The sequence below is a fragment of the Cyanistes caeruleus genome, chromosome 13 (genome assembly GCF_971803275.1).
Source record: "Cyanistes caeruleus chromosome 13, bCyaCae1.hap1.1, whole genome shotgun sequence".
NCBI lineage: Eukaryota > Metazoa > Chordata > Aves > Passeriformes > Paridae > Cyanistes > Cyanistes caeruleus.
This window is the reverse complement of record NC_141713.1, coordinates 9,185,990-9,211,401: the sequence shown is the minus strand read 5'-3', so window position 1 is coordinate 9,211,401 and position 25,412 is coordinate 9,185,990. Positions and strand designations below refer to the sequence as shown.

At 40.3% G+C, this 25,412-nt stretch overlaps 1 protein-coding gene across 4 annotated transcripts in view; it reads left to right on the top strand.

The window, feature by feature from the left end:
• Nucleotides 1-25,412, top strand: part of ADAMTSL3 (ADAMTS like 3) — a 177,960-nt gene that overhangs the window by 149,730 nt on the left and 2,818 nt on the right. For all 4 annotated transcript variants that reach the window (XM_086849604.1, XM_086849606.1, XM_086849607.1 and 1 more), the window contains 9 exons: nt 1,283-2,363; nt 4,390-4,517; nt 4,890-5,018; nt 15,800-15,982; nt 17,946-18,065; nt 18,844-19,056; nt 21,318-21,501; nt 23,785-23,989; nt 24,880-24,986. In XM_086849604.1, the coding sequence (XP_086705730.1) occupies nt 1,283-2,363; nt 4,390-4,517; nt 4,890-5,018; nt 15,800-15,982; nt 17,946-18,065; nt 18,844-19,056; nt 21,318-21,501; nt 23,785-23,989; nt 24,880-24,986 (2,350 nt within the window). The remainder of the gene's footprint in view (nt 1-1,282; nt 2,364-4,389; nt 4,518-4,889; nt 5,019-15,799; nt 15,983-17,945; nt 18,066-18,843; nt 19,057-21,317; nt 21,502-23,784; nt 23,990-24,879; nt 24,987-25,412) is intronic.

Sequence of the window (25,412 nt, the reverse complement as noted above, 5' to 3'; positions counted from 1 at the left end):
GAAAGCAGTGCTGATTTCAGGTTCAGATGAGCTGAGCAGTGCTGTGTGATCTGTGTGTCCATTTCCTGGCTCATCAGCTCGTTCTGCGGGCTCTGAGCTTTCCCTCTGTCACATAGCAAACAGCTGGGTCACTGAACACAGCTGGGCTGTTCTCTAGCACCAATATCATTGTTTCCCGACTCTTCCCATGTGGCTGACTGGTCCTGGCATGGAAGGGCTGGGGGTGCTGCCCTCGCTCCCGCAGCGCTTTCTTCCTCCCTGCCAGATTAGCTCTGCTGATCAAAGAGGGCATGGTGCTGCCAGCACTGAGTCATCCAAAACATTGCAGCGCCCCTGTGCCTCCCCAGCTCTGCTGGGAAAGCCTGTCTGTGGTGCTGTTCATCCAGGCAGCTCCCTAGAAACCTTCCAGCATCCAGGTGCCTGCAGTTCAGTGCAGGAGGAGCTTCATAAAACCCAGTGTCTCTATACCCAGCCTGCACAAAGCTTTATGCTGTTATTGCCTGCTTTTGTAATTTATCTGGTCACTATATTCATCCTCTCAAAATGATGCCTTATTTCTCTCTTTCCTCCCTTCCCTCCCTACTTGCTTGGCACAACACTGTCAGCAACTCATCTTTCAACCCTAATGAATTACCCTCAGCCTGTGATTACAGGTTGGCTTTGCCTGTTGCGTGTACTGTGTCTTCACTGACTGTTTCTTTCACCTCCTGCACTGCTATCAGTTTGGCTTGACTCGGGCAACCAGCACAGCCAGCCAACATTTTAAATAAGAGTCAAGGGGAACCTTACATTTTGGATAGATTTTGTTTAATTTAAGTCATTCTGCACTCAACAGTGCTCAAATGTGGGGAAAGTGATAATGTGTTCACATTTTTTTAATTCAGCTTTTTCATTTCCAACATGCCTAGCTTTTCTGAGGCAGCAGTAGGAAGTATAAGCGTAATAAGAACATACATATGGAATAATATATAATACATGTATATATTCTTTCATATATGTGTACATTATCTACATCCTTCACGTAGGTATGTGTTGCCTGTATCCTTTTATTGTTAGGAGAGTTGGGGAAGAAGGAATAGAATTCTTGGCTGAAGCAAGGGAATGTTATGGTTTCATGTTGTTCATATTTTTGCGTTTTTGTGACTCAGATAAAAGCTCTGTGTGTTGCAGTCTGGACTTGAACAAAGTCAGGAAAAGCTGTTTCAAGTGTTCTGTGAAAAGCAGATTTTGTAAGCATGACTGCCAATGACTAGATGCTTTTCAACACATTGTTTTCTTGCAGAGATCAAGCCCAAGCTTCCAGCAAAGTTTTCTGCCCATGGACCTCAGATTGTCAGCATTCACCGAGTTTATATTCAGACAAGGCCAGAGAAGCGCATTAATTTTACCATAGGAAGCCGAGCCTACTTACTCCCAAAAACATCTGTGGTAATTAAGTGCCCCGTGCGAAGGTTCCAGAAGTCCCTTATCCGTTGGGAGAAAGATGGACAGCACTTACAGAACTCCAAAAGGCTTGGCATCACTAAGTCAGGCTCTCTGAAAATCCACTGTCTCGAAGCCATGGATATTGGGGTGTACCGGTGCATTGCGGGCTCTGCGCACGAAACCTTCGTGCTCAAACTCATCGGCACTGACAACAGGCTCATCGAGCCCCCGCCGCTGCGGAGGCAGCCCAGCGACATCAGTGACCCGGACCACAACGAGGCCAACAGCCTCGGCGCCAAATGGCACAAGATGAGCAAGATGTGGCAAATGTGGAGCAAGAAGAACGAGCTCTACCTGGGTGACAGGCAAGTGAATGATCAGCCGCTCCTGCGGAATCTTGAAAGCTTTGGGAGCAATTCAGCAGAGGGCTTTGGCTCTCGTGAGTTCAGGAACAAACGCCTGGAGGCTGCGGCTCTGCAGGGCGCCTACAGCATGGACACCGCACAGTTCGAGGAGCTGATAGGGAACATGAGTCAGCTCATTGAAACTGGAGAAGTCGGCGATGACTTGGCGTCCCAGCTCATCTACCAATTGATTGCTGAGTTATCCAGGCCTCCACAACCAACTACTGAAAAATGGAAAGAGGCCCAGGATGAGAAAGTTGCCTCAAAACTCACAGGCAAGTCGCCAAACGAATCTGAACGTTTCAGCACAAAAACGGTTGATAAGTTAATGTTTGACCAGAAGGTTCCAGTTATTATGAGGCAAAAGGAAATTCCTCAAGTTTCCTTCAACAAAACAGTAACTGTACGAATTGGAAATACAGTTTTTCTGACCAAGAATACTCATGCTGTCAATCTACTGTGTGAAACAGCTGGTATTAGTGAAGTGAAATATACTTGGACAAAAGATGGCGAGACATTAAAAGCCTCTGCAAAGTAAGTAAATAGCTTCTCTTTTACTTTTGAATGACTTATTATGTTGCTATTGATGGAAAAAATCCACCCTGCTGTGCAATATTAGAACATACTGTTGTAGAAATGAGATAAGCATGGCCACTGGGCCTTCCATCTTTTTAGTTAAGTAATTTATTTTTATTCTTTCAAGTATCTGTCACGTTGTTTGGCTTTACTGACATTCAAGTGTTTGGACATTTCCAGGATACTACATAGGAGGACTGACTATTTTTATAAGGTGAAGTGTTTTGGATGTCCTGGCCATATTTTTTGATGTGCTTTAATCATTTCAGTTATGTCAGAAAAAGAGCAGATTTACCCTCAAATTAGGGAGGCTATTGGGTTCATTCAGATACTAAATACAGTGGGAACACATTAAAAACATCTGCCATGGTATAGATGAAAAGAAGTCTTAGCTCTTAACTCATTTTAAGAAGGGAAAATATCACTGGTACCCTCATTTTCAACACACCATTTGGGTATTAGTGGAGCTGCATAACTTCAACTGAAAAAGAAAAATAAGAGCTTTTATGAATGTTTTTCAATACTTTAAAATATTTCTATTGAGGACAGTGAAATTCAAACTAATAAAGAACCTGTATTGCCATCACATTTGAGAGCTGACAAACGAGTACAGCAAGCTGTTACAATCAGATATTTGCTCAAGACTGAGCAAATACTTCTACTTGAGTGCTGATAAATTAGAAGCTCACCTGGTAATATTAACATTAACTTTGTGTGTGAGCCTCTTGGAATTACAGCTAGCTCTTGAGTAATGAAAAAACCGGTTCTGAAATGATAAAGGCACTTTTGGATATTTCTCAACATATTTAACTGATTAAATGCACTGCCAAGAAAAATATACTTCTGCAGGGCTATCAATTAAAGCAAAGACACCCAAACTAAGCCATTTTAAAAAGTGCAAATGTTTTTGGAGCCATGTAGCTCCCACCAGTTATGTTTACTTTGTGAAATGCGCATAATTTTCCATTAATTTGTAGCAAGTGATACTTTGATTTTTGTGGATATGATGGTGTTTTGTTTATTCACAAGTATGTTTGCTTCCTAATTTTAGCCCAGACTGATATTCTTGCATTTCAGGCATATATTAGGTTTATTTCCCAATTTTTTTCCCAGTAAGGTTTCTTATACACAAATCCACATAGATGTGTGTAGACTCAAAAGTGATGTTCCTAGCATTGCATCTGAAAGAGTGTGAGGAGGTAAATGGTCTTTTTCTGTCAGATTTGTAAAGAAGGATGTACTTGAGCCATGCATGAGGTGGCTTCCTTTGTTGAGACACAAGTATTTTTAATATTATTTTATTATTATGTAGATGTACTCAGTGTGGGAAAACACCAGCTGCAGGATGTGCTGAGTGTATGGCAAGTCGTGTCACTTAGTGCTGAGAAAGGTGTCAGAGCAGGAAAGTTATTTTCAGCCTCTTCCCCAGCCTGTGATGCTGTCTGTAATACCTTGCCCCTCAGAGGGCAGGCAAGGTATTCAAAACACCTGTGAGGTTTTGCTGGAAGATTTTAGCTTCAATGATGATATTAAAAAAAAAAAAAAAAAAAAGCCCCAACAACCCCAACCCCATAGTAATTTGAAAGTCAGATTAGGCCATAGATTTGTGAATTCCCCAATCCAGCTGAAAACCAAGCTTGCTCTGGAGAGATCAATTTCTAGCCAAGCCTAATACTTTTAATTGCGGTATTCTGATTTATTCACACTTTTGTTCCCAGGGGATCCTGGTTTTTGGTAGCAAATGCACTGTCCTTCAAAGGGCTGCAAGTAGGACACAGCCCTGTAGGAGCAGGAGTTCTGAACAATCCTCCCTGTGTGTATCCCTGAGAGCTCCCCTCCTGCCACCAGAGAGGAGGCAGAGCTGTGACTGCTCTGGAGCTGCACACTCCTAAAAAAGGAGCTTTGCTGCTGTAACTCTTGCAAGGGGATTGAGCTGGGTTTGTCCCAGGGTAGTAACCCTTGTATTTCCTTGGTTATTGTGCAGGGTGGTCCTGGACACCACTGGAAAAGTGCAGATTCGGAATCCTACTCAAAAGGAACTTGGTACCTATGGATGTCTGGTTGTTAATGACTCTGGTTTTGATATGGAAACATCACTGCTGTTGCATGCAGGTAAAACAGCGCTATTTCACAAAATCAGGCTTTTACACACACACACATATATATACATATACGTGCACATACACATATATATGTGTATAAATACATGCATATAAACACCCATGCCCACTGCAGTGTGAAATAGTTTCTTTTACTGGCAACCCATGAAACTCTGCCTGATTTAATAGGCAGCAGTAAGATGGTCTTGCTGCTCTAAAACCACAACAGGTGTGAACTCAGTCCACCTGTATGTGTCCCACCTGTCTTTTCTGGCTGCTTCTTTGCAGACTGAATTCTATCCCAAACATGATAAATTTAAATACAAGATCAATGTTTAGAAGTTAAATAAAGCTTTTAAAACTTACTATCCCTTTAATTTCAAAGAGGTGCCTGTCATCTTGTCCTCTGTGTTAAATATGACAAATCTGGAAGCCAGAAGTTTCTCTGCAGTTGTTGGAGGTACAATCGTGGCAGGAATTGGAGCAAATGTTTTGATTGAATGTCCAGTAAAAGGTAAGTAAGAACTGCACTGACATTGCTTGTAATGTTAGAATCAGAAATTCACCTTATATCTTGCAATAAATTACCCTTGAAGGCAGAAAATCATTGATCATTAGTCTTTTATTAGTCATGTCACCCACATCTATTTCTTTTTTGCCTGTCACTTCAGTTTAAATACACATCTGTGTGTTCAGGGTTTCCTTTAAATGGGCTTTCTTTCCAAGAAGTGGTCTAGAACTTAAAGCCCACCAGAGTGCAGGGCACTTTGCTGCAATAGCAAGCGTGGCCAGCTGACTTGCTCATCAAAGAACTTTCTCCAATCCCTGTTGGAGATGCACATCTGTCTAGACTATTGTTAAAACTGAAAATGAAATCTCCAGCCATAGCCTAATAGAACTTAAAACCTGATGGTGAAGTAAACTCACCTTTTAGATCCATCAGTCTGCAGCTGCAGAAGTGCCGAGCTATGACAGAATACACATATTTTCTGCCTCAACATCTGTGGAGGAAGAATAATGTTAATCAGAATTAACGTGCATTAAGCAGTTCACCGCTTCATTTTATCTTCCTAACCCTTTGCTGGAAAGATACCTATTTTCTTTTTAATCTTACCATTTCTATCTGAAGTTTAAAGTGTAAGATTTCAGTCACAGCAGCAATATTCTGTCAAACATTTAATAAGCTGAGCTCAGCCTTTTGTGAAGATGATGTGTGAAAGTGCAAATAACCACGAACGTTGCAAGTGAGTGCACAGAACGACCTCAGAGCAGCCAGTTTGCTGCTCACATTTATGTGCTGGGAAATGCATATCAGAGGGTGTTGATACTGAACCAGGGTAGTGATAGAAATATATATATGCAAATAGCTCTGCATACAATAGTGGCGCCAGGCTGACATATATTAGGACATGTGGCTCTGCTATTCACCGTTGTACCAAGGCTAATTCTTTGATGAAGTAATATTTTCCAACTATAGTTTGGCAACTCCATGCATAACTGACCTACATCTCAAATTCAGCAGAGAGTTCATGTCACACTGTTAATATTAATATTGTTAGGATGGGTAGGCAGTTAGCAATTTAAATATAAATTAATATTTTCACATGGGACTGTAGATTTCCAAATGCTTTAGAATTGTATATATTGGTGAGCCAGACTTTAGTTATGCTGAGACACCAGTGTTGACTTAGAAAATGATTTATCTAATTGCTTTATATCTAATTGCTTTATTTCCTGTCATTGCCGAGGAAATAAGTATTACTGTTTGTGAATAAAATAGAGCTTGCATGTCTTAAAATGTCACTAAGTCTAGAGGCAGAAAAACTTTTGCAATGATGTAAGCAGAGTTTTCCTGTTCTCCTTTCCTTAATGGAAAGTAATAAACCACTGACTTCAGAAGATTTAATTTAATAGCACCTTATGCTGATATGTTTGTCTGATAGGTGGGACACAAAAATATGTCCATTTGCAGTGTAGGAGGATGAGAACTTCATTGTGAATGCTGGTAAAACACGATGTGAATGATCAGACCTGCAAAAGTAATGATAAGAGAGCTCTTCTTGTAGACTCAGGGAGACCTTGGTTGGATCTGCAGCACCTCTTCCTCACTGCCCTTCCTGACAGCTCTGCAGAGGATGTGCTTGCCCTGTGAGTTCCAGTGGGTGAAACATCACTGGATGAGTCTCTGTGCTCTCCACGTTCTGCCAGGAGCTTTTTCAGGATCCTTCCACACAGACATTACTCACACAGATTTCTCACTGGTGTCACATCTGGTCTTTGAGACTCCTGCTAGCCCCCAAAATAGTTCTCCACAAGAAGAACTATGAATAAAGAGTCCATGTGTGTGAAGAGTATTAGTGCCATGTCAGCAGTAGAATTCTTAAATTGCTTTTAAATTTCTTGGTTGCAGTGACCTCTGAGGATTTTTTTCTGTAGAATGAATAACCTAAAAGATGTTTTTAGAGTTGTTCAATCCATAGTTTCTTCTGCAAAGAAATTGACCTATTGAAGATGCAAAGTTTAATATTTTGTGCAGCATTGGCCTTTTGGGTACAATTTTTTTTCTTTTTCATTGTTGCTAATTTGGTTCTTTTATCCTTTTGAAAGCCTTTCTCTCACACTTTAAAAATCATATTGAGACTGAAAAAAGCCCTTTGAATTACTGAAGACCAGTGTAGCCTAGTAAACAGAAGTGCATCAAAGAACAGAATAAAAAAGTTAGCTGAACTGTACAAACTGATGGCATCTCTTTCTTTTCCCTTTTTAGTTTATAACAAGACTATTTTTCCACTAATTATAATAAACTCACTTTTATAGCTCCCACACGAGCATACGTTAGAAGATATTCATACATTCGGGATAGATTCATATTCCATTCTTACAGCCAAGAGCTTTTCAATCAACACACATGGTATAAATATCAATACTGATTGCTCCAAATTGCTCTTGGATAACATTTATTGTATTTGCAGAAAAAAACGTCTTGTGATTATTGCTAGAATAAACTAAAACTGTCAGACTCCATTTATTGAAAAAACTTTGAAAGTTCTAAGTTGAAGCAGAACAGAGGAAAAGTGGAAATATGAATAAAATGTGCGTTGTCTGCCCCTTGCTGGAGAGAGCAGGGAAGTGACACACACTGAGCTGAGCTTGTTTACACTTCTCTTTGCAGCTCTGAAATGTCTTGGCACACAAGCCTTGAAAAGTAGAATCTGCACCTTCATCCAAATTCTGCATTCCTATGAATACATTTTGGCTCTCTAATAATAACATACTGATAAAAATTGTGAGAAACACACGAGGACTGTTGTATCTTTTTGCACAGAATTTTCACAAAGGTGGACCAAGTACTTGCTGTCAGTGTTGGAACTTGAAACAGATCCAGAAAAAAATCAAGATTTTGATTTTCCATCTGTTGCTTCATTTACCCACACTATTCCAAATGTAACTGTGATGCTGTTCTTTGTATTCTATGCTTAACCCCTTTAGAAGACATGAGTGAAGAAATATGGAAGTTTAATGCATAGGATTTGGGCTCTTCATTTCTTTTTTTGTATGTTCTAAAGGATATTAATAATACATTTCAAATGTTTAAGGAAGTGTGTACAGATTTATTTTATGAGGAAGGAATGACAGTATTTATAATTAGTATAATAGAAGGAAAATCTTTTGCTCTTGTGCTTTTTACAGTAAGTGCATCTTTATTAGAGTTTTTGTTTGGATTGGGCTGAAGTAGGAAGGACTGAAAGATGTTCAAAAGCTTAATTGTGCTTTGCTTTGTGTCTTGTAACAGTCTGGGGACCTGAAAACTGAATCCCTTTGGATATAACTAAACTGAAGGGTGTGCCTGTACCTGATTCTAATTTAGTACTAATGGGCACTATGGCTGAGGGTCCAGGCAAGACTGACACATAGTCCAAAGCAATCCTCCTCCAAACACATATTGGGTATCTTTTGGGACATTGGTACCTACTAGGTCTCTATAAAAACACATTCCTGATGCCTTCCACTACTTTCTGAGGCAGACAGAGCCTCGGGGAGATGGGGGAGAAGTCCATAAATTGAAATTGTTTACAGCACTGATTTTTTTTTTTCTCCTCTCTCACAGCTTTGCTAAGGAAAATAAATTTGAAAAGAAATTTCCTTTAAATTCCTAGTTCAGGAGGGGTTGAGAGGGATTATGTTAGAGGAAGGTAAAATTTCAAATACTTCCTACTTCAGTTTTCAAAAAGCTGTTGAGAAGTTGCCTAGGCAAAGTTTAATTAATTCTAATTATGTTAAGGCAGAGTTGTCTCAGTTAGCACCTGCTTAAATGACTGAGAGGAGCAAGTGGTTAAATTTACAGTGAAGAAAGAGTAGGGTGCCCCAAAGGCTGTTCTGGGATTTGGGATGCTCAACATTTTTATAAGAGTTCTTAAAAGGAATGTGATCAGTCAGTTGACTGAAACTGTGAACAATGAAGATTTATAAAAGGCTAATGTATCTAAAACTCCCTGTGAAGAGTTGCAGCAGGATGATCACACAAGTAACTTTTAAAATCTAGATGAACTCAAAGGATGTTCAAAGTTGATATTTGCAAAATAAATGTACATATAGAACAAATAACCCTAAAAGCCAAATGCATGTGGCTGTCCCTGAAGGACTGGCAGTCAGAGGAAAGTCTGTGCAGCGGTGGTTCAGTTCCATGGAGCACCAGCTGGGCACTGTCCAGGTCAAAACTAATGGCAGAGGAATGGATGAAATAATAGAAAATATAAATTGGCCATTCTTTAAAGCTGTGGCGAATCCTGTTTGCAATCTGCTGATCTCATCTCAAAATATGACATAGTAGAGCTAGAAGAGGTAGAGAGAAGAGCAGTTGAAGGAACAGGCATGATCTAAAGGCTAATTCTGGTCCTAGAAGGTAGGAAGGTCTGTTGAGGAAGGCTTATTCAATAAGTGCCATGATTTTTGTGCTCTGCCTTCCCCTTCCCACACATGCCCATTGTTCGGTAGAAAGTGCAGAATTAAGTGGACTTCTTGTCTAACTAAGGATAGCAATTCTTGTATAGTGCTTTGATTTCTGACAAAATGATATTTTCAGAGTACATGTGTATGGATCTACTTTATGATGATAAATGCCTGATGATAAAGTGTGGTCCCTGGTGCTGCAGAACTTTTATTCAGTAAAGTGAAAGTATAATTACAGCAGCTGGGTAAACCAGTCTGTGCTAACAGTGCTGAGTTGTGGAAGTGCCCTAATGCACACCAACCGAGTCTTTGTTGGGGGTCAACTGCAGAATTCACTCTAGCAGTCATTAGTTGCTAAATACAGTTGCCTTATTTAAAATGCCTGATTTTGAAAAATATTAGCCTTAAACTTCTACAGCTGGAAAAAAGATTTAGTTCTCTTTGACAGCCAGAGAACTAAGCAGAATCTGACAGGGCAAGAGCGGGGTGGGAAGGGGTCTTGCTTTGGGAACCTGTCTAAGGAGGTGGCCAGATGTTGGTAAGAATACCTAAATCCTGCCAGATGCTGCTGCCACCTAGGAAGAGGGGCTGTTGCATGGCTGGTAGGAAGCAGGAGAGGCGAGGCTTTGAAAGATTGCAGGGGAAGGGGCAGTGTCAGAGGGCAGGTAGGGGATCACACCGAGTGCCAGAATGTCTCGCTGCTGCTGCTGCTGCCCTGCTCAGGGCTGTTACTCCTGGTGAAGCTGGCAAGATTCACGTGGGTAATTTCAGTAGCTGCAGGTTTAGGCTTCTTAGGGTTCACTAGGAGTCAATTGCCCAAGCATAATTCAGATGACTATAAAGGCAGTTTGAGAATTCTGCTGGAGAAAATACGAAGGTGTACCAGTGGAAGCAATTGCTTTGTAGGTTATGCTCAGTGCTCTGGAGGTGTTAGTGGGTGTAGGGTAAAGAACCATCAGATGACATTCATTGTGTGTATATAGCTGACCCAGAATTGTTTCCTCTGAAAGCTGACATGCAAATTTCGACTCTGAAATAAGGCGAAGTTCTAGTGAAGTGTAGCAAAATGTGCTTTATGCCAGCACAGTTCTGCCTTGCTCTTGAATGGGGAACTCAGAATACTTTATGAGATTCTACGTAGCTGGGGGAAAAATTTCTGAAGACATATCCAGTGTTTTAGAGCAAGTAGTTAGTAGGCCAAGGTTTTTATGGTGTGTAATATTTCACAGGGCTTTCAAGGTTGGAGGAAATTTGTTTTTGAACACTGAATATTTTAAGGGCACCCTATAGTGCAGATTCCTTTTTTTTTCTTTTTTAAAACACGTGTTTTGCAGTCCCATCCGGAGCTACAGTTTTTTTCCATAACATTTGCCGTCCCAGGGCCACTCATGGTGGAAAATGACTTTTTTCATGGAACATTGAGTATTGTAGAGGTACTCCAGTGCTAGTGGAAAATAACCTGTGTTTGAGGTCAGAAAAATAGATTAAACTAATTTTAAAGTTTTATAGCCACTTAGGTCTATAGAAGAACTTTTAAAGAGGATTTAGATCCGTTGCAAGAGTAAGATTTGCATTTTCAAGGTTTTTCTAAGACTAAGAAGGTCTGAGCTCAGGAATGCATCTTTGTTCATGAAGGACAATTACAGCCATCCTGAATTTTAAGTATGTGTTTAATTATATTCCCTGATAGGGATGGATTTAGTCTCATGCCTAAGTGATTTCCTGACTTGGAGCTGTAGGATATAATTGTTTGATTCTGCTACTCTGGATCCAGTGATAGATCTCCCATTTGAATCCCTGGGATCTTTACTGTCCTCAGGGATTCTGAGCCTTTGGCAGTTTGAGGGAGTTGAATCCTTGGGCTCATCCTCAGCTGCATCTGCAGGGAGATGGGGTAGGAAGGAGACAAAGGTGGCTACAGGCCATCTCTTCCCTCTTCCTCCTTCCCCTTTTCATACTGTCTGGGGATCAAACCAGGAATTATTCAGCTTTTAAGTGTTCTTCCTACAATTCTGTAATGAAAAAGGCTCCTGAAGACAGTGTGAAAGTTATTTTTGTTCACTTAGAGTCCCTGTGCAAGTCAACCTTTAAGTCAGTGAGAGTCAAGCATCTGCAGTAAAATTCAACCTTGTGCAGAGGACAAAATCCTCCATGAAGTCCTGCAAATATGTCCCAAAGCTTAAGAGTTATTTCAGCTCATTTAAGGAAAAAAAAAAAAAAATTACAGCTTAATTTTGGCTTGTTTTTGCTTAGTTTCATTTCTATTTGGATGAGAAAACTGCTTTAAACTCTTGGGTTTTTATTTACTTGAGTTCTAAAGGGTAAAACAGAGGTTTTAGGCCTTAACTACTTGCCTAGGAAGAAAAGTTGAAGCTTTTCTTGGTTTTGATGGGATGCTTGAACTCTGTCCTTCAGTTTCTGTGTAAGAAAATTGGTGTTTTTCACAGTGCAACTGGAAGAGCCTTGTCGCAGGAGGAATGTGGAAATTGTGTACTTTGCCTGCCCTCTCCCAAGAGCTCCTAGATGAGACTCAGCTCAGTGTGCAGTGCTGTACCTGTAGGAAAGGGGAATCTTATCTCAGGAGCAGTGAATATGGAATCTGATTTCTAAAGAGCAAGCACTGAAAATCTGCACAGTGGAAGGTTTTGCACCTGAAATGTGCTAATGCTGACTGTGCTGGGGTTGTGATGGGTTATGAGATGGAGTTTCATGCAAAGTACTCCTAAGCAAAAAAGTAAATGTACACCTAAAACTAGATTTTCTAAGTGTCCTCTAGCAGTAAGGGTTTCTCCTGATAGGAATTCCAGAAATGAAAATATAAACAAGAACTCTGTCTCTCATGAGATGTACAGCAGAAAAGGATTTTTCACTTGCCATATGAACATACAGATAAAGTGAAGCTGTCCAGAAGAGCTTGAAATGCATGTGCTGCTTTGCCCAAGAATGTGAAGGAGCTGGACTACAGGGATAACTTTTTCTTCAGCCTTATTTCTTTGATCCATTTCTAGGGTGTCTATTAGGAGATAATCAGCCTTTTTCCTGAGTGGTTTCTCTACTGTGTCTGTCTGCCCAACTCTGGAAGCTTTATATCACATTTTTGCCCTCCAGTTTTGGGTTCCTCTGAAAGGCAGGGTTAGAGGCCCTGATTTCTGGCATAGAGCTGTGTCCTGGCTGCAGAGCATGCAGAGTCCTCCTCTCTTTTCCTCTCTTCATGCTCTACTCCAGTCTGTAGTAGGTCCCTGAATTATTCTCTAAAGCAATCTTTCTTTTTTTTCTCCTTAGTTCAGGACTCAGTCTGAGCATTTGCCTTAATACTGTTAATGGCAACCTAACCAAAAGCCAGTGAAGAGGTCAGAGAAGGAGCTTGATTACAAATACCAGTTTTTCTTAAGCACACAGTCCAGTATTTATTAGTATCACTCTCAGATAGTGAATTGGTTTCCATGTAATACAAAGGCTGGGAAAAGAAATGGAGCCATGAAATGCAAAATCTTGAAGGGTCCTCAAAGTGGCTGTGAAGAGGGGCTCATCACACAGTTCACACAACAATAATTAACTCCTAGATAAAAATCTGACTCCTTGATAGTTTGGAAGGTAAAATACAGTGCAGGAGTGTTGTGATTATTCCCACTGCTGTTTTGAGCTCAAACAGCTCCCCTTTATGTGTGCACCCTGAGGGTGTCCATGTAATATCAGCTGCTAGAAAACAGCAGTGTGCACTGCCCCTGTAAAGCAGTGGTGGTGGTTTTAGTGTGATCTATTTAACTGCTTCTTTTCCATGGACTCCCCCTTACACACTCTTTATCTCTTGCTGCCAGCACCCCTAGGATGGCTTGGGTGGATTCCTGGTGCATGACAGCTGGACTGGCTGCTGGCCTGTGGTGCAGGGCTCTGTCTGCACTTCTCCTCAGACCTACAATTTATGTTTGTGTGCTCACATTATTCACTTGAGTAATGGCCTGATTTACTTGTGTGTGTGGTATTACTCACTTGTTTTCCCTAAAGAGAAACAAATACAGCTCTTTGGAGAAAGAAAGAGGAATCATTTGCTATAACTTGAGTTTAAGGTGTGTGACAGATACCCAGTTTTGAACTTAAAATGAGTGGCAAAGCTATTCTGCAGATGTCTTCTGCAAACTGAACTCCAGTTCACATTTTAAAAGGCTCTACATGTCTCTGAATGAGGCACACATACAAGAATAGAGATGGCAATTTTTCTGGGATAGCTCTAGGATATGAAACATTTGGAAGAAAGATATTTGACTTAAGTTAAATCCTGAGAATGAGATACATTTCTAAATGCTGTCATGAGAGAAGAGGGAGGACTATCATGAGGTGATACTGGGCTGATGTTTGATAGAGGCTCAGGTTAAAAGTTTAAATTTGAACCATTCCAAACGTTTTTGTGTTTTGTGGAATTTGACTTTAAACCTTCTTACTTCAGCCCCATCTCAGCTGTGCTGCTTTGGGCTTCTTTTTTGGCTCTGCTTGGCCTGCTGGGTTTTGGTGCCAGTGAGGGTAGTCTGGCTGCAAACCTCTGGGCTTTAAGGTAAAACAGCTCAGATCCTCACGCCACCTCTTCAGCCCATCTGCAGAGTAAGGATATATGCCTGAATGGCTGTGGAAAGTACACTGTAAAGGAAAAATGTCTGAGAATTATATACTTTAGCCAGAAACCTGGGTAAAATGGAAAAAAAGACCCTTAAACCAAGACCTTATCCTAATTCCAGATGGATTTTTCAAAGTGGCATAAAGCTTCTTCTAGAAACTTGAAAAACAAACTGGTTTTTCGACCACCATGCGCTCTGCAGAACTCGTTTTATGCAGCTTTATTCAGTAAAACACAATTCTACAAGAGTTTAAAAGCACAGAACAGCTGCTAAATTGTCTAGAATAAAATCTGTGATTAGGCAGAGTGTTTCTCTTCGCTGCCTTTCTAGACAAGATGGCGGGGGAGCTTTTTCCTTCAGTGAACTAGCAGGTTCCAAAAAATATGTCTGGTTCCTATTACAGCAAAGGAAAAACTTGAGGTGTGCTTTGGAAGTGCTAAGCCAGTGATTGAAATGTAAAAGTTGTTCCTAAAGGCCATTCCACATCATGAAGACATCATCTGTAAAGTAATACTGCACAATGATCTGTGAGGAGAGGAGACTGAATTAGCATTCAGTGTGGCTGGAGCTTCCAAGTGTCCAACATTCAGGTCAGCTCCTGTAGCAGAACCTGGTTGAGGAGCCTTCAGTGAGCACTGACCAATTTATTTAGGGAGAAAAAGGGTTCAGGTGAAAGAGTTATTTTCATCTGTGACTTGTCCCATCCCTGCACCTTTGTGCACGTCCGTGGCTGCCCAGTGTGCCACAAATGCCAACTTACCCAGTGACTTCCCCAGGATTTTGGAACTTGGAAAGAGCATTTCTGCTGCAGCAGCTCATTCAGAGCACATCAATGAGGTGTCTGATTTGCCAACTTGCAAAATCTCTTTTTAAAGGCGAATATTTGAGGAAAATAAAACAGTTGAAGTTTTCCCACTGGTAGTCTGCCAGTGGAAAATAATTTTATTAAAAATAAGCATTCAAAGTAATTTATTGATTAAAATTGAAAATGATGAGTTATCTGCAAGAGCTGAGGCTCTCAGAGTTCAAGCACTATAGCAGGAATGAAGGAAGGAACCCTTTGGCTTCTGTACCACAGTAACTGAGATTGCTTAACAAGAAAACCCCTCTTTTCATTGTTAATAGCTCTTTCTGATCCCTTCCATTCACCCTCTGTCACTATAAGCTGTCCAAATCACATCTGCAACTTGGAGAAGTTGTCACAAGTGTTTTGGCATAAATTGGCCACATGTAGTTTCTAATTTTTTTTTTCCCAAGAGAAACAATGTTGCCCCAATTTTTTTTTTTCTAATTTTTGATAAAAAAATAATCTTTCTTCCTCCCTTCTGTCCTTCCTTCCTTGTGGGAGGCAGGTTGAATGAAAAGGTAGTGTGCAGATCTTTGCATCAGCTGGTCCTGACTGGGTTTAGGGGTGTCACATCTTTGAGTGAGATCCCTGAGCACATTGCTTTGTAGGACTGGTAGCAGTCTGTAAGCTGTCTGAGCTTGACTTGCAGTAATTAACCTTTGATCTTTGTTCTTAGTGGGATACTGAGTTATTAATAGGACTCACAACTGAGAGGTTTTCTTGTGAGTGTGAAAACTGCTTGTTTTACTGCAATGTTGCTACTTAGGTTTTCACACTCTGTGAAATGAGAAAGAGCTCCAGATTCTTGCATGCTACAGTAACAGTTAGCAATATAAACACTATGGATTATTCCTCACAATAAATGTTTTAACTATTTTCATTTTAAAGGTGTTCCCAAACCAAATGTAACATGGTTGAAGAAGAAAGATGTTTTACAAATCAATTCTTTCTTGGTTTTGAATGGTTCTTTATTTCTGAGGAATGTTTCCTACGGAGATGCAGGAACATACACTTGCAGAGCTTCTAATGCTCTCGGAAAAGCTGAGGCTGCATCTGTTCTCCACATAACTGGTAAGTGCTAAACGAGAATTCCTTACTGATAACAAAAGTCAGCCAATTTATAATCAAAGTTTAACCATAAAATAGTTGGGGCATTTTTAACACTTTATTAGAAATTTGAAAATTTTAATTGCGTTCGGATCTGTTGTCTATTTTGTGTTTCCTATAATGTGGATCTGGGTACAGATGGTTTGATTTGTGACTTCAAGGTTGTTCCATCTTCCTTCTTCTAGGAAACAAATAATCAGCCCTTAAACCACCTGCCACATTAGGAACTAAATCCACTGTCACGTTACAATGGGCCCGGTGCTTCTAACTAGAGACATGGGGCAGGCTTGATATTCAGATATTCTTCAGGAAAATGCAAGTAAATGAAAGCAAAGGCTGGTTTTAGGGCTTGGCCTTCATTTTTTTTAATTACACGGGCCAATAAAATGTAGGGGAGTGGAAAAGAAAAAATTCTGATTATGAGCTCTGAACTCTCAGAATAGAAAATGTAAAGAAAAACCTCTGTTTAAGTAAATTAATAATGTCATTCTGTATAATGCAATTCTGTATAATGCAATCATGCCTTTCAAATCACTGCAGTCAATGGATCATTTGGCTCTAAGATGAGCTGTCTCACCACTTTGCTGTGCAAAGTGCAGCACAGCTCTCTGTGACCAGTCCTGCTACAAAGATCTCTTTCTTGGGCACACACCTAGGGCAGGCTGTGATTTTTGGGTCTCTTGGCTGAGGAGTTCATTCTAAAGACATAATAGGAGCCTCTGTGTGAGGATGAGTGTAGACTGAAGCTGTCTTCCTGGTTTCAGTTTTCCTGGAGTACATCAAAACTTCGGATGTTCCAGAGAGGAATATTATTATAATGACGTGACTGGAAGATTGCTCACAGGAGTCTAAATTTTGTTTCTATTCCTGGTCATGTGACATTAGTTTAAATAAATCTGGAGTGGATAGGAGAGGGCCAAATTCTGCAAGTTCTTGGCTGTGCAAGACCGCAGTGAAATGGGAGGACTTCTGCTGTCAGGACTTGCAGATTGCACTGGCTCAGTGTTGTCTGAAACATCCCACCAGATTTTTGGCTTGCCTACAGGACTTGCTGCCTGATCAGGGGCAGTCCAGCAGTAGCACAAAGTCTGTGCAGCCTTTCCAGTGAAACTCCCTAAGAGCTGACCAGGCAACCTCTCCTTTGCCTGTGGAACTGGCCTCTCTGTGGTTTTGTGGAGACATTTTTTGTCCTGGTGTTTACAGACAGGAGGCTTCGTACAGAAATGGCACACTGAGGAAAAATGTTGAGCCAATGTAAAATGACCCACAGAAGTCATAATATAGCAAAAGATTTAAACCCTTCTGGAAGGAGAGTCGTAGATGTTATGTACATTCATTAAAACAGAAATGTTGACTAAGTGGTAAGAACTGTGTGTTACTGACAGATTGCCCACATTTTTTGGCAGTTATTCTGCCAGCATATGATAAAAAGGAGGAGTTGCTATAGTGATGGGCATTTGACTCTCCATTCATTATGCTATCTCTATGCATAATGAGATTTTAAAAGATGTTCTTCTTTTTTCTAGTGTAACACTTCGTCATAATTCCATCTAATGGAACAGAGGAATTGGTTAGATTCCATGGAGAGAATTATTTTTCTTACAATTTCTGCATGCAATGAAATAATACATAATGTTGTCATGAAAAACTTGACTTTACTCTGTTACAGGATTGTTTTTTTAACAAATTCAATAAATTTATTGATTAATTCAGAAACTTGAATAAACATAATTTCTGTTTCCTTGTACACATGTAGTTTATTTCTTAGATAATTTAACTGCATAAATGAAGTTGATCCTAAAGAATTCCAAACTGCTATATTGCCTTTCTGCTTCATAACTAGCATGCTGGATATTTTGATATGAAATGTTTTTTGGCATCATGATTTAATTCTTGCTCAGAAGAGATCATATGCGCTTTGTTACAGAACAAAGTCTTACAGAGAGTAACACTCAATTATTGAAGGAAAGCAGAAGAAAGCGTGTCCTGATGGCATCTGGGATTGGTACAAATGTCAGTGTGGTACCTGGCAATCCACTAAGAATAGGTGTGTTGTCTTTTCTGACTTTTCATTAATAATATTTATTTATTTTATTTAAATAGAGGGGCCCCATGGGAAAACTGAGTGCAATTCCCAAGAGTCCAGGTTTGGTGACTCCACCTGGATTTCTTAACTCTAGCTCAGCTCTCAATTACCAGTGAGGAGGCCTTAGATTAAGATATGCAATCATAATTCTTTTATTCAGCTTTTCAAAAAACAGCTTTCCTTAAATCATTGTGAGGTGAATCACCCTGACACTAAAGCCATGTAATTGCTCTTGGAGCTATGCTTGAAAAAATGGAAGGGATTCAGCTGGGCTCTCTGTGGTGTTTCCTGTCTATATGAATGCATTTATTTCCATCCCTGCCTGTGCTCTGTGGAGTGAAAATGCAGCAATTTCATGTTTATGACGCCTTTCCCGAAAAGATAGAAGAAGGTCTTTAATTATGGACTTATCTGCATATTGTAGAGTCTGGGATGTAATCTTTGTTCCATTTAAATCATTGTTCCCCCCTTTCACTTTGTTCCTATAGAAGATAAATTTATAGGAGCTTACTGAAAGGGAAATTAAAGTGTGGTAAGTACACATCAGCTTAGAGAGCTCATACCCCTCAAGGGCAGTCAGGATTTTGGGCCATAGCTTGGACTTCAGTGGATTTATGCATATTCTTGTTGTTATTTAGAACAGTAATGTCCTTTATGTAGAATCACTCACTTGTACACATTTGTTCACAAGTGTTTCAGTGTGTTGGGAAAAACCTGCTAAATTGCTGTTGCTTTTTAGGTTGCCCAGTGCTACCCAGTCACAGAAATGCAGTCCAGTGGCTCTTTGGAGAGAGTCCAATTGAGGAAGTTAAGACCTTGGAATACCGAACCCTGGTCGGGGGTCGTATCCTAGAGGTGAACACCAACTCTGGTCAATTTGCTGGACAATTCCAATGTCGGACTTCAGCTAGTGCAAAACTAATGTCAGTTTGGGTAAATGTCAAGAAGGAAGGTTTGTTGAAAATTATATGACAAATTCTTGAACTTTAAAATATATTCTTTCGCTCTGTAAAGACTTTCCTGATAACTAACCTTCTTTTCTGTGTTGAAAGTAACTCAGAAATACATGTTTAGCTTCACATATGGGAATGGTCTTAAATAAGTCCATAGACAATGCCCATACTCAGAGCTGGATATGGTAATTAATGTGTATCCAAATATCATGTGGGGGTTCTTATTGCTTGCCTGTCTATCTGAGAAGCTGAGAGAATTCATCTTTCTGCTTAAACAGTTTTAAATAAGACAGGTTTTATCAACTTCTCCTTCAACAGACTTCTCCATGGTAGCCCACCAAACTGAAACAACACTGACTTGGAGGTCATCTTTGGAAATATCTTCATTATAATAGAAGTAATTTTAATGTAATTGTCATATTCCAGGATCATCACAATTAATATGGTAGTGATCTCACTGTAAACACCCTTAATCACATCAGTACACTAGAGCACACTGCACACTCAAATTTCCATGTGAAATTCTCGAGAATTTCTTGTAAGGTTCCCCAGCATAATGCACTCTCACAAAACCATGTTTCTATCAGTAGGTTATAAAATGTGCAACTGAATTTCAAAAAGGATTAATTTTAAAAGAACCTTGCATATGCACCAGCAGGACAATCAGCTATATCTGCAAACATTTTGTCAAGTTTTAAACTTTTTAAATGTTTAGAAAACAATTATGTTCTTTTTAAAACCCAGTTATAATTAGGAACTCAGATTTAAAAACAAGCATCTATTGACACTGTAAGCTTTTCTGCATGTTTTATCTCTTCAGCTAGCAGTTTGATTTGGCTTATGGCTGATGTGCATGGGACTGAAGCAGTAGGGTCAGATCCCCCCCGCTGTGTATGAGGATGTTCTCAGTGACTGTTCATGGCTGGGGAGGGTTCTGGAGTGCCTGAGGTTATGAAGGAGGTTACATTTGCAAAGGAATCTTACTGAGAAGCAACAACTATCAAAACTTTTGCTTTTAAAAAATCAAACATAAATCAGAAAATGTCCTAAGATAATTTTTCAAAATCTGAGTCCCGCCCTAGATCCTAATCTAGACCTCATTACAGTTAGAATTTCTGCCAGTTATTGAGCTGTCCACCTGCAGTCTTCAGCTGGACTGCCTTTGGGTTCCCCAGTCCCCTCTCCAGTCAGGTTGGGCAGTATTTTGGGGTGATTCCATTTTCTAGTTCTGAGCTTCAACTGTGATTGACACTTAAGTAAATGTTTCATCACTGCCATACCCATGCATTTGTGAGGCTGTAAAACCTCCCTTGGTGGTTTTTGCACAGTAGGCATTTTGAGGGCACTTCTGAGCAGTGTCATCCTAGTTAAACAAACAATACAGTCTCTCCATCATAGCTGCAGTCAGTAAATTTAACTATTTCTACTTTGAAAAAGGCCCTTTTGTATTATTTTAAGAAATCCAGAAGTAATAAGGGAACATTGAAAAACAATAAGTTAAAGAATTCATTATGTGCTGCAAGAGTGAGTCTGTGGACACAGCTGGTAGCTATCAATTATTCTTGGTTATTATAGAAAAACCTGACTCCTTCTGTGATCACATAAAAATCTGTCAACATTGCATAGTACTTCATCTTTTACCAAGTGTCAAAAAAAATTGTTGAGGAAGGGGTAAGTGTGGAATTTTGACTAAATATAAAGGTAGTAATTGTTAGAGGTGATCGGTTTTTAATATAAAATGCTCTTTAAAACAAATTCCTTTTTCATCTTGCCAGATGCCTCAGTGGCAAATTATTTTTACATTAAATAATTCTCTGTAGTTCAGGACAGGATTTTCTTAAATCCTGAAATTATGTGAGGTGTCTGGAGTAAGATGAGTTTTCTTCAGGATAAACTTGCTGTAGAACAGCAGGAAACCTAGAGAGCCTGATTTACAATTTCCTCTTTTTAATGCTCATTGTATAAAAATGTTATGAAAGTTTTAAAGGAAGCTCATCAGTTCCTACTGTGAGCCAGGTTTTGCCCTTCATGTGCTGATCTCATTTGCCTTCTAGAGGGCTTCATGCTCATAGGTAAGGGCTGAACAGAACTAAATTCTACTTTGGCTTATGGCTCCTTTTCACAGTGCTGAAATATTTGCTTTTCTACAGAGGATGTGGTGTCTGTCCAGCCTACAGAGCATGCTGCCAAATCAATAAAAATGTGACACAGTCCCAATGCACAGTGCCTCTCTCACACTGCTTCCAATCGTATTTCTTAGATTACACCTGGGAATATGCTGAGTGGAGTCCTTGCTCTGCCACCTGTGGGCATTCAGGAACCCGCTCCAGGAGCCTGCAGTGCATGAATGCAGAGAAACAGAAAGTAAATGAGTCACAATGCAGAGAGCTGCCAAAGCCAGTGGTTGTTTACCAGCCCTGCAACAGAGAGGACTGCCCTCCCAGGTAACCTCCCTTCTGCTCCCTTTCCATGTGCTCTTTATGTATTAAAACGCACTCACCACCTCCTGAAATTGTTTCTGTCGTTATGCTCTGAGTGTGAAATGTGGTGTTTTCTTCATCGTGAACCTTAAAGCATGAGAGATGTGGATCACAAGAAAGTAGGGGAATGCTTGATTCAGCTGAAAAAATAACACCTGAGTTGTCTCCATGCTTCTGCAGCAAATGTGGCTGCTGCGACACCACTCCTCAGAAGCTAAGCTGGAGATCTCTGAGACACTGGGATGTGCTGTTTTGTGGAATCTGTGCCACCACAGAGGGAAAATTTGTGTTTAGAGTGGCCAGGGTAACTCTGTGTCCACTTCCTCTCCTTTGTGCTATCAGAGCTCTGAGTAAGATGTTTTCTGTGCAATGTCTCATTTCTCTCTAAAGCCCCTTAGCACAGTGCTCCTTGAATGTTCTTCCCTGCCAGTTTTCTCGCTGGGTCAACTGGGGATCAAGGGGCTGAAAATATTTATATCACAGACAAGTGCATCACAATCTGATTCCAAAGGCCAAACCCATACCTTTAGACTATTTGAGTTGCACTGAGATTCCAGCTCAACACGATGTTTCTCCAGGTTTTCAACAGGAAACCCCACAGAATCCTAAAAACAAGCGCTTTTTGTTGCTTTAAAGAATTGGATGCCACTATCAGCAAAAATTTGTGAGAGATACATACACTTGGAGCTGTCCCTCACTGGAAAATGCTGGCAGGGAAGTATTAAGACCTTAGTTGATACTGTGAGAGTGCATCTTGCCAGTACATTCTAAATTCTGTTCTAAATGCAGAAAACACAGCAACAGATATGAATCAGGAGAAATTGTTTATATTTCATTATTAGCAGCCAAAACCAGATAATCCTAAATTGTGAGACTGAACTCCAGCCAGCCCAGAGAAAGCTAATGTTTTGCCAGTAGAAAAATACTGAACTCAAACTAATAGTTTAGTACACAGGTGCACAGTACTTCAGCTGCAGGTTTCCCTCTTAAGCCTCAGCATTTGGAGCAGATGACAGGAGGGTGCAGTTGGTCCTGGGGCAAGGTCATGCCCTTCAGTGTAGGGCATGACTAAATGATCACTGGCCCTGGAGTATTCACAAAATAAAAAAATTGGTTATTTCATATGGTTAAAGAAAATGGGAACTGAATTGTCTTTTTAAATGCTTAGATTTGTTCTGCTTCTAGTTTGGCTTTATGTAATCACCAATGGAAAATAGCTCTGTGTCTGTTTCTTGGTGCCTCTAACCTCTCTCTTTCCCTGTGATTACTGACCTGGGAGGGAAATGCAGAATGTCCAGGCTTCCCTTCCCATTTTCCCACTTACTGATTTCTGCACAATCTTCTCATCTCAAGGTAGCTCTTTAGAAAGTATCCACAGAATTATAAAGGCTTTAGATGTACAGTCAGTGGCACTGGACCTTAATTATTCACAGTGTTTTGCATGTTTGTAATCAGTTCTCTCCATCACAGGGGAGAGGTACAGTTAAGCAAATATGGGCTTGAGTATGTACTTAACTTGAGCTTTGCTGGGCATGCACTGCACCAAATGTTTGCAAAAGTACTTCAGCTTTAAAAGGGAGAAAAAGACAAGGGTGCAGACTGTAAAAGATTAATCCTTCTTGAATGGATATAAGCTTTTTGTGTGTAAGTAAATTAAATAATTGCTGAAAAAAATAGCATTTTTTCCTGTTATCACTGTTGTGGTACACATAAATCCATTTTATATTTCTAGCCTAGATTTATGCAAAGAGCAAGTCAACTTGATTGTATTACCACCTGCTGTCTCCCCAGTATTGTTCCTTGCTTCCAAGACAGACTAAATATTTGCAACTTCTAATCAGTAAATGACATGTTCTGCTTGAGCCATAATCTGGTGAGATTTTGATGTAATAAATTTGGATGAATTATGGCAGCTGTCACCTCAGTACCAACTAAATTGGTACCATCCACTTTATAAGAAATGGAAAAGTACACTCTCCTTCCTCCTGGAATGCCACGTCCAGCAGGGTCTGTGGGGCTCACCTAGTAACAGATTCTGGTAACAAGCATTGTAACCTCTGTTAGCAAATGTGCTGTCATCAGTTAACCACGTTCAGAAGACCTTGCCCAAGTGAAGCTGATTCTATTTTCATGTCTGCAAGGACAGCTTCTTTTGCATTTTCTTTGCAAACAGTTGCTGCCAACTACCAGGAGGACTGCAATAATTGCTATAAATTGCTATAAATGCAATGTCTGTGCATCCTGTAGGTGGGTAGCTGGGCCGTGGTCTGAGTGCTCTGCATCTTGTGGCAGTGGATTTCGCCTTCGGCAGCTGTCGTGTCACCAAGCCAAAGCCGACGGCAGCGCCCTGGCCCTGCTGCCGGGGGCCTGCACACACAGGGACCGGCCTGTGGCAAGGAAACCCTGCACGGGGATCTCCTGTCCAGAGGGGCCAGCACAGCCCAAAACACGGGTAAGGAACAGCTTTTGTCTGGAACTTAGGTTATAAAAGTGGGACAGTGCTGTCATGACACTGACTGAACACCTGTCCTCTTGTGGCTGAACATCTGTCCTCTTGCACAAGGGAGGAGCTCTGTGGCTGTAATTACCTGTCAGACCAGTCAATTAGAAATTTTGTTTCTTCATTTTATGCTCTCTGAGCAACTTCTTTTTGTTGAAGACGTGGCCTGAAACCAGAGTATTAGCTTCAGTATATTTTATAAGCTAAGCCATTATGATGTATTCCATTTTCCAAGCTAGTTTATTGCTTTTATTGCAGTCATATTAGTATACAATTTGAATAGCTGTACTTGTCAAGACCCTAAAAAAGATATATGAATGTGCTTCAACAGCACATGAAGAAGTTGCTCAATTCACAGTATGCACAGAGGTCTGTTTTCCTATATTTTCTGTTTCTTCCTTCATGCAGCAAACTTGTGTTCATCTTGATAGGTGATATGTATATTATGTATTAATATGATTTGTATTTACTGTTCAATGTGTAAAATAATTAATTAGAACTGCTATTGCTGCATTTCCAATACAGGTTATAGCAAAGCAAGTTTGTAATGGACAGAGCTACAGAAAGAATTCTGTAGCAGTAGGGATGAGGCATGATGAGAGAAGACAGTGGGTTTAGCTCTAGGAACATGAAGGAAAGTTAATTCTTGGCAAAATTGCACAGGGAGAACCAAAAATATGTAGGCCTTACCCAAACTGAGGTGTGACAGGACTGAAGAAGGCAAGATGAAAAAAATTATGGCTGGGCTGTGTAGCTGGGTAAATCCCTAGGAAGCTAATTCTCTTGTTACTAACTTGGGTGTTTCTTTTTCTCTCCCCTCACCCTTTTCTCTCCATTTTCAGTGTTCTGGTCGCTGTGTAGGCCGCCCTGCAGCTTCACAGCACCATCAGTTTCTTCAGCTTCGGAATGGATCTTCAGTGCCAAACTCTTCTTATGATGAAGGAAAGAGGTAAACAGTGTGAAGAAGTTACAAGTTAGATTCTTTAGATGATCAGATTGAAGGTACAGGATTGTCACCGCAGTACAAGTAACTTTTGCAAGCAGTGACAAGTGCAAGCAAATTCTTTGGTGTCAAACAAGGGAAAGGAGGTAGAGACAGTCATCCCTTTGTGGACACTGGATGAATTCAGGAACCCAGGAGAGGTTATGCCTGAAGAACACACAGCATCCAGTATGCAGTGTTTCAGGGTCAGCTGAGTTTTCATAGAGATAAAATACCTTTTCTGTTCCATGGTTAAGAAACTGGTTTAAAGAAACTCATGTTTTCTCATGAGTGAGAAAGCATGATGAGTGAGCACAAAACTAAATAAAAGGAATTCAACTTAAGCAAAAATGGAACAGATTATCCAGAAAGTTGTGGTGTCTCCATCTTTGG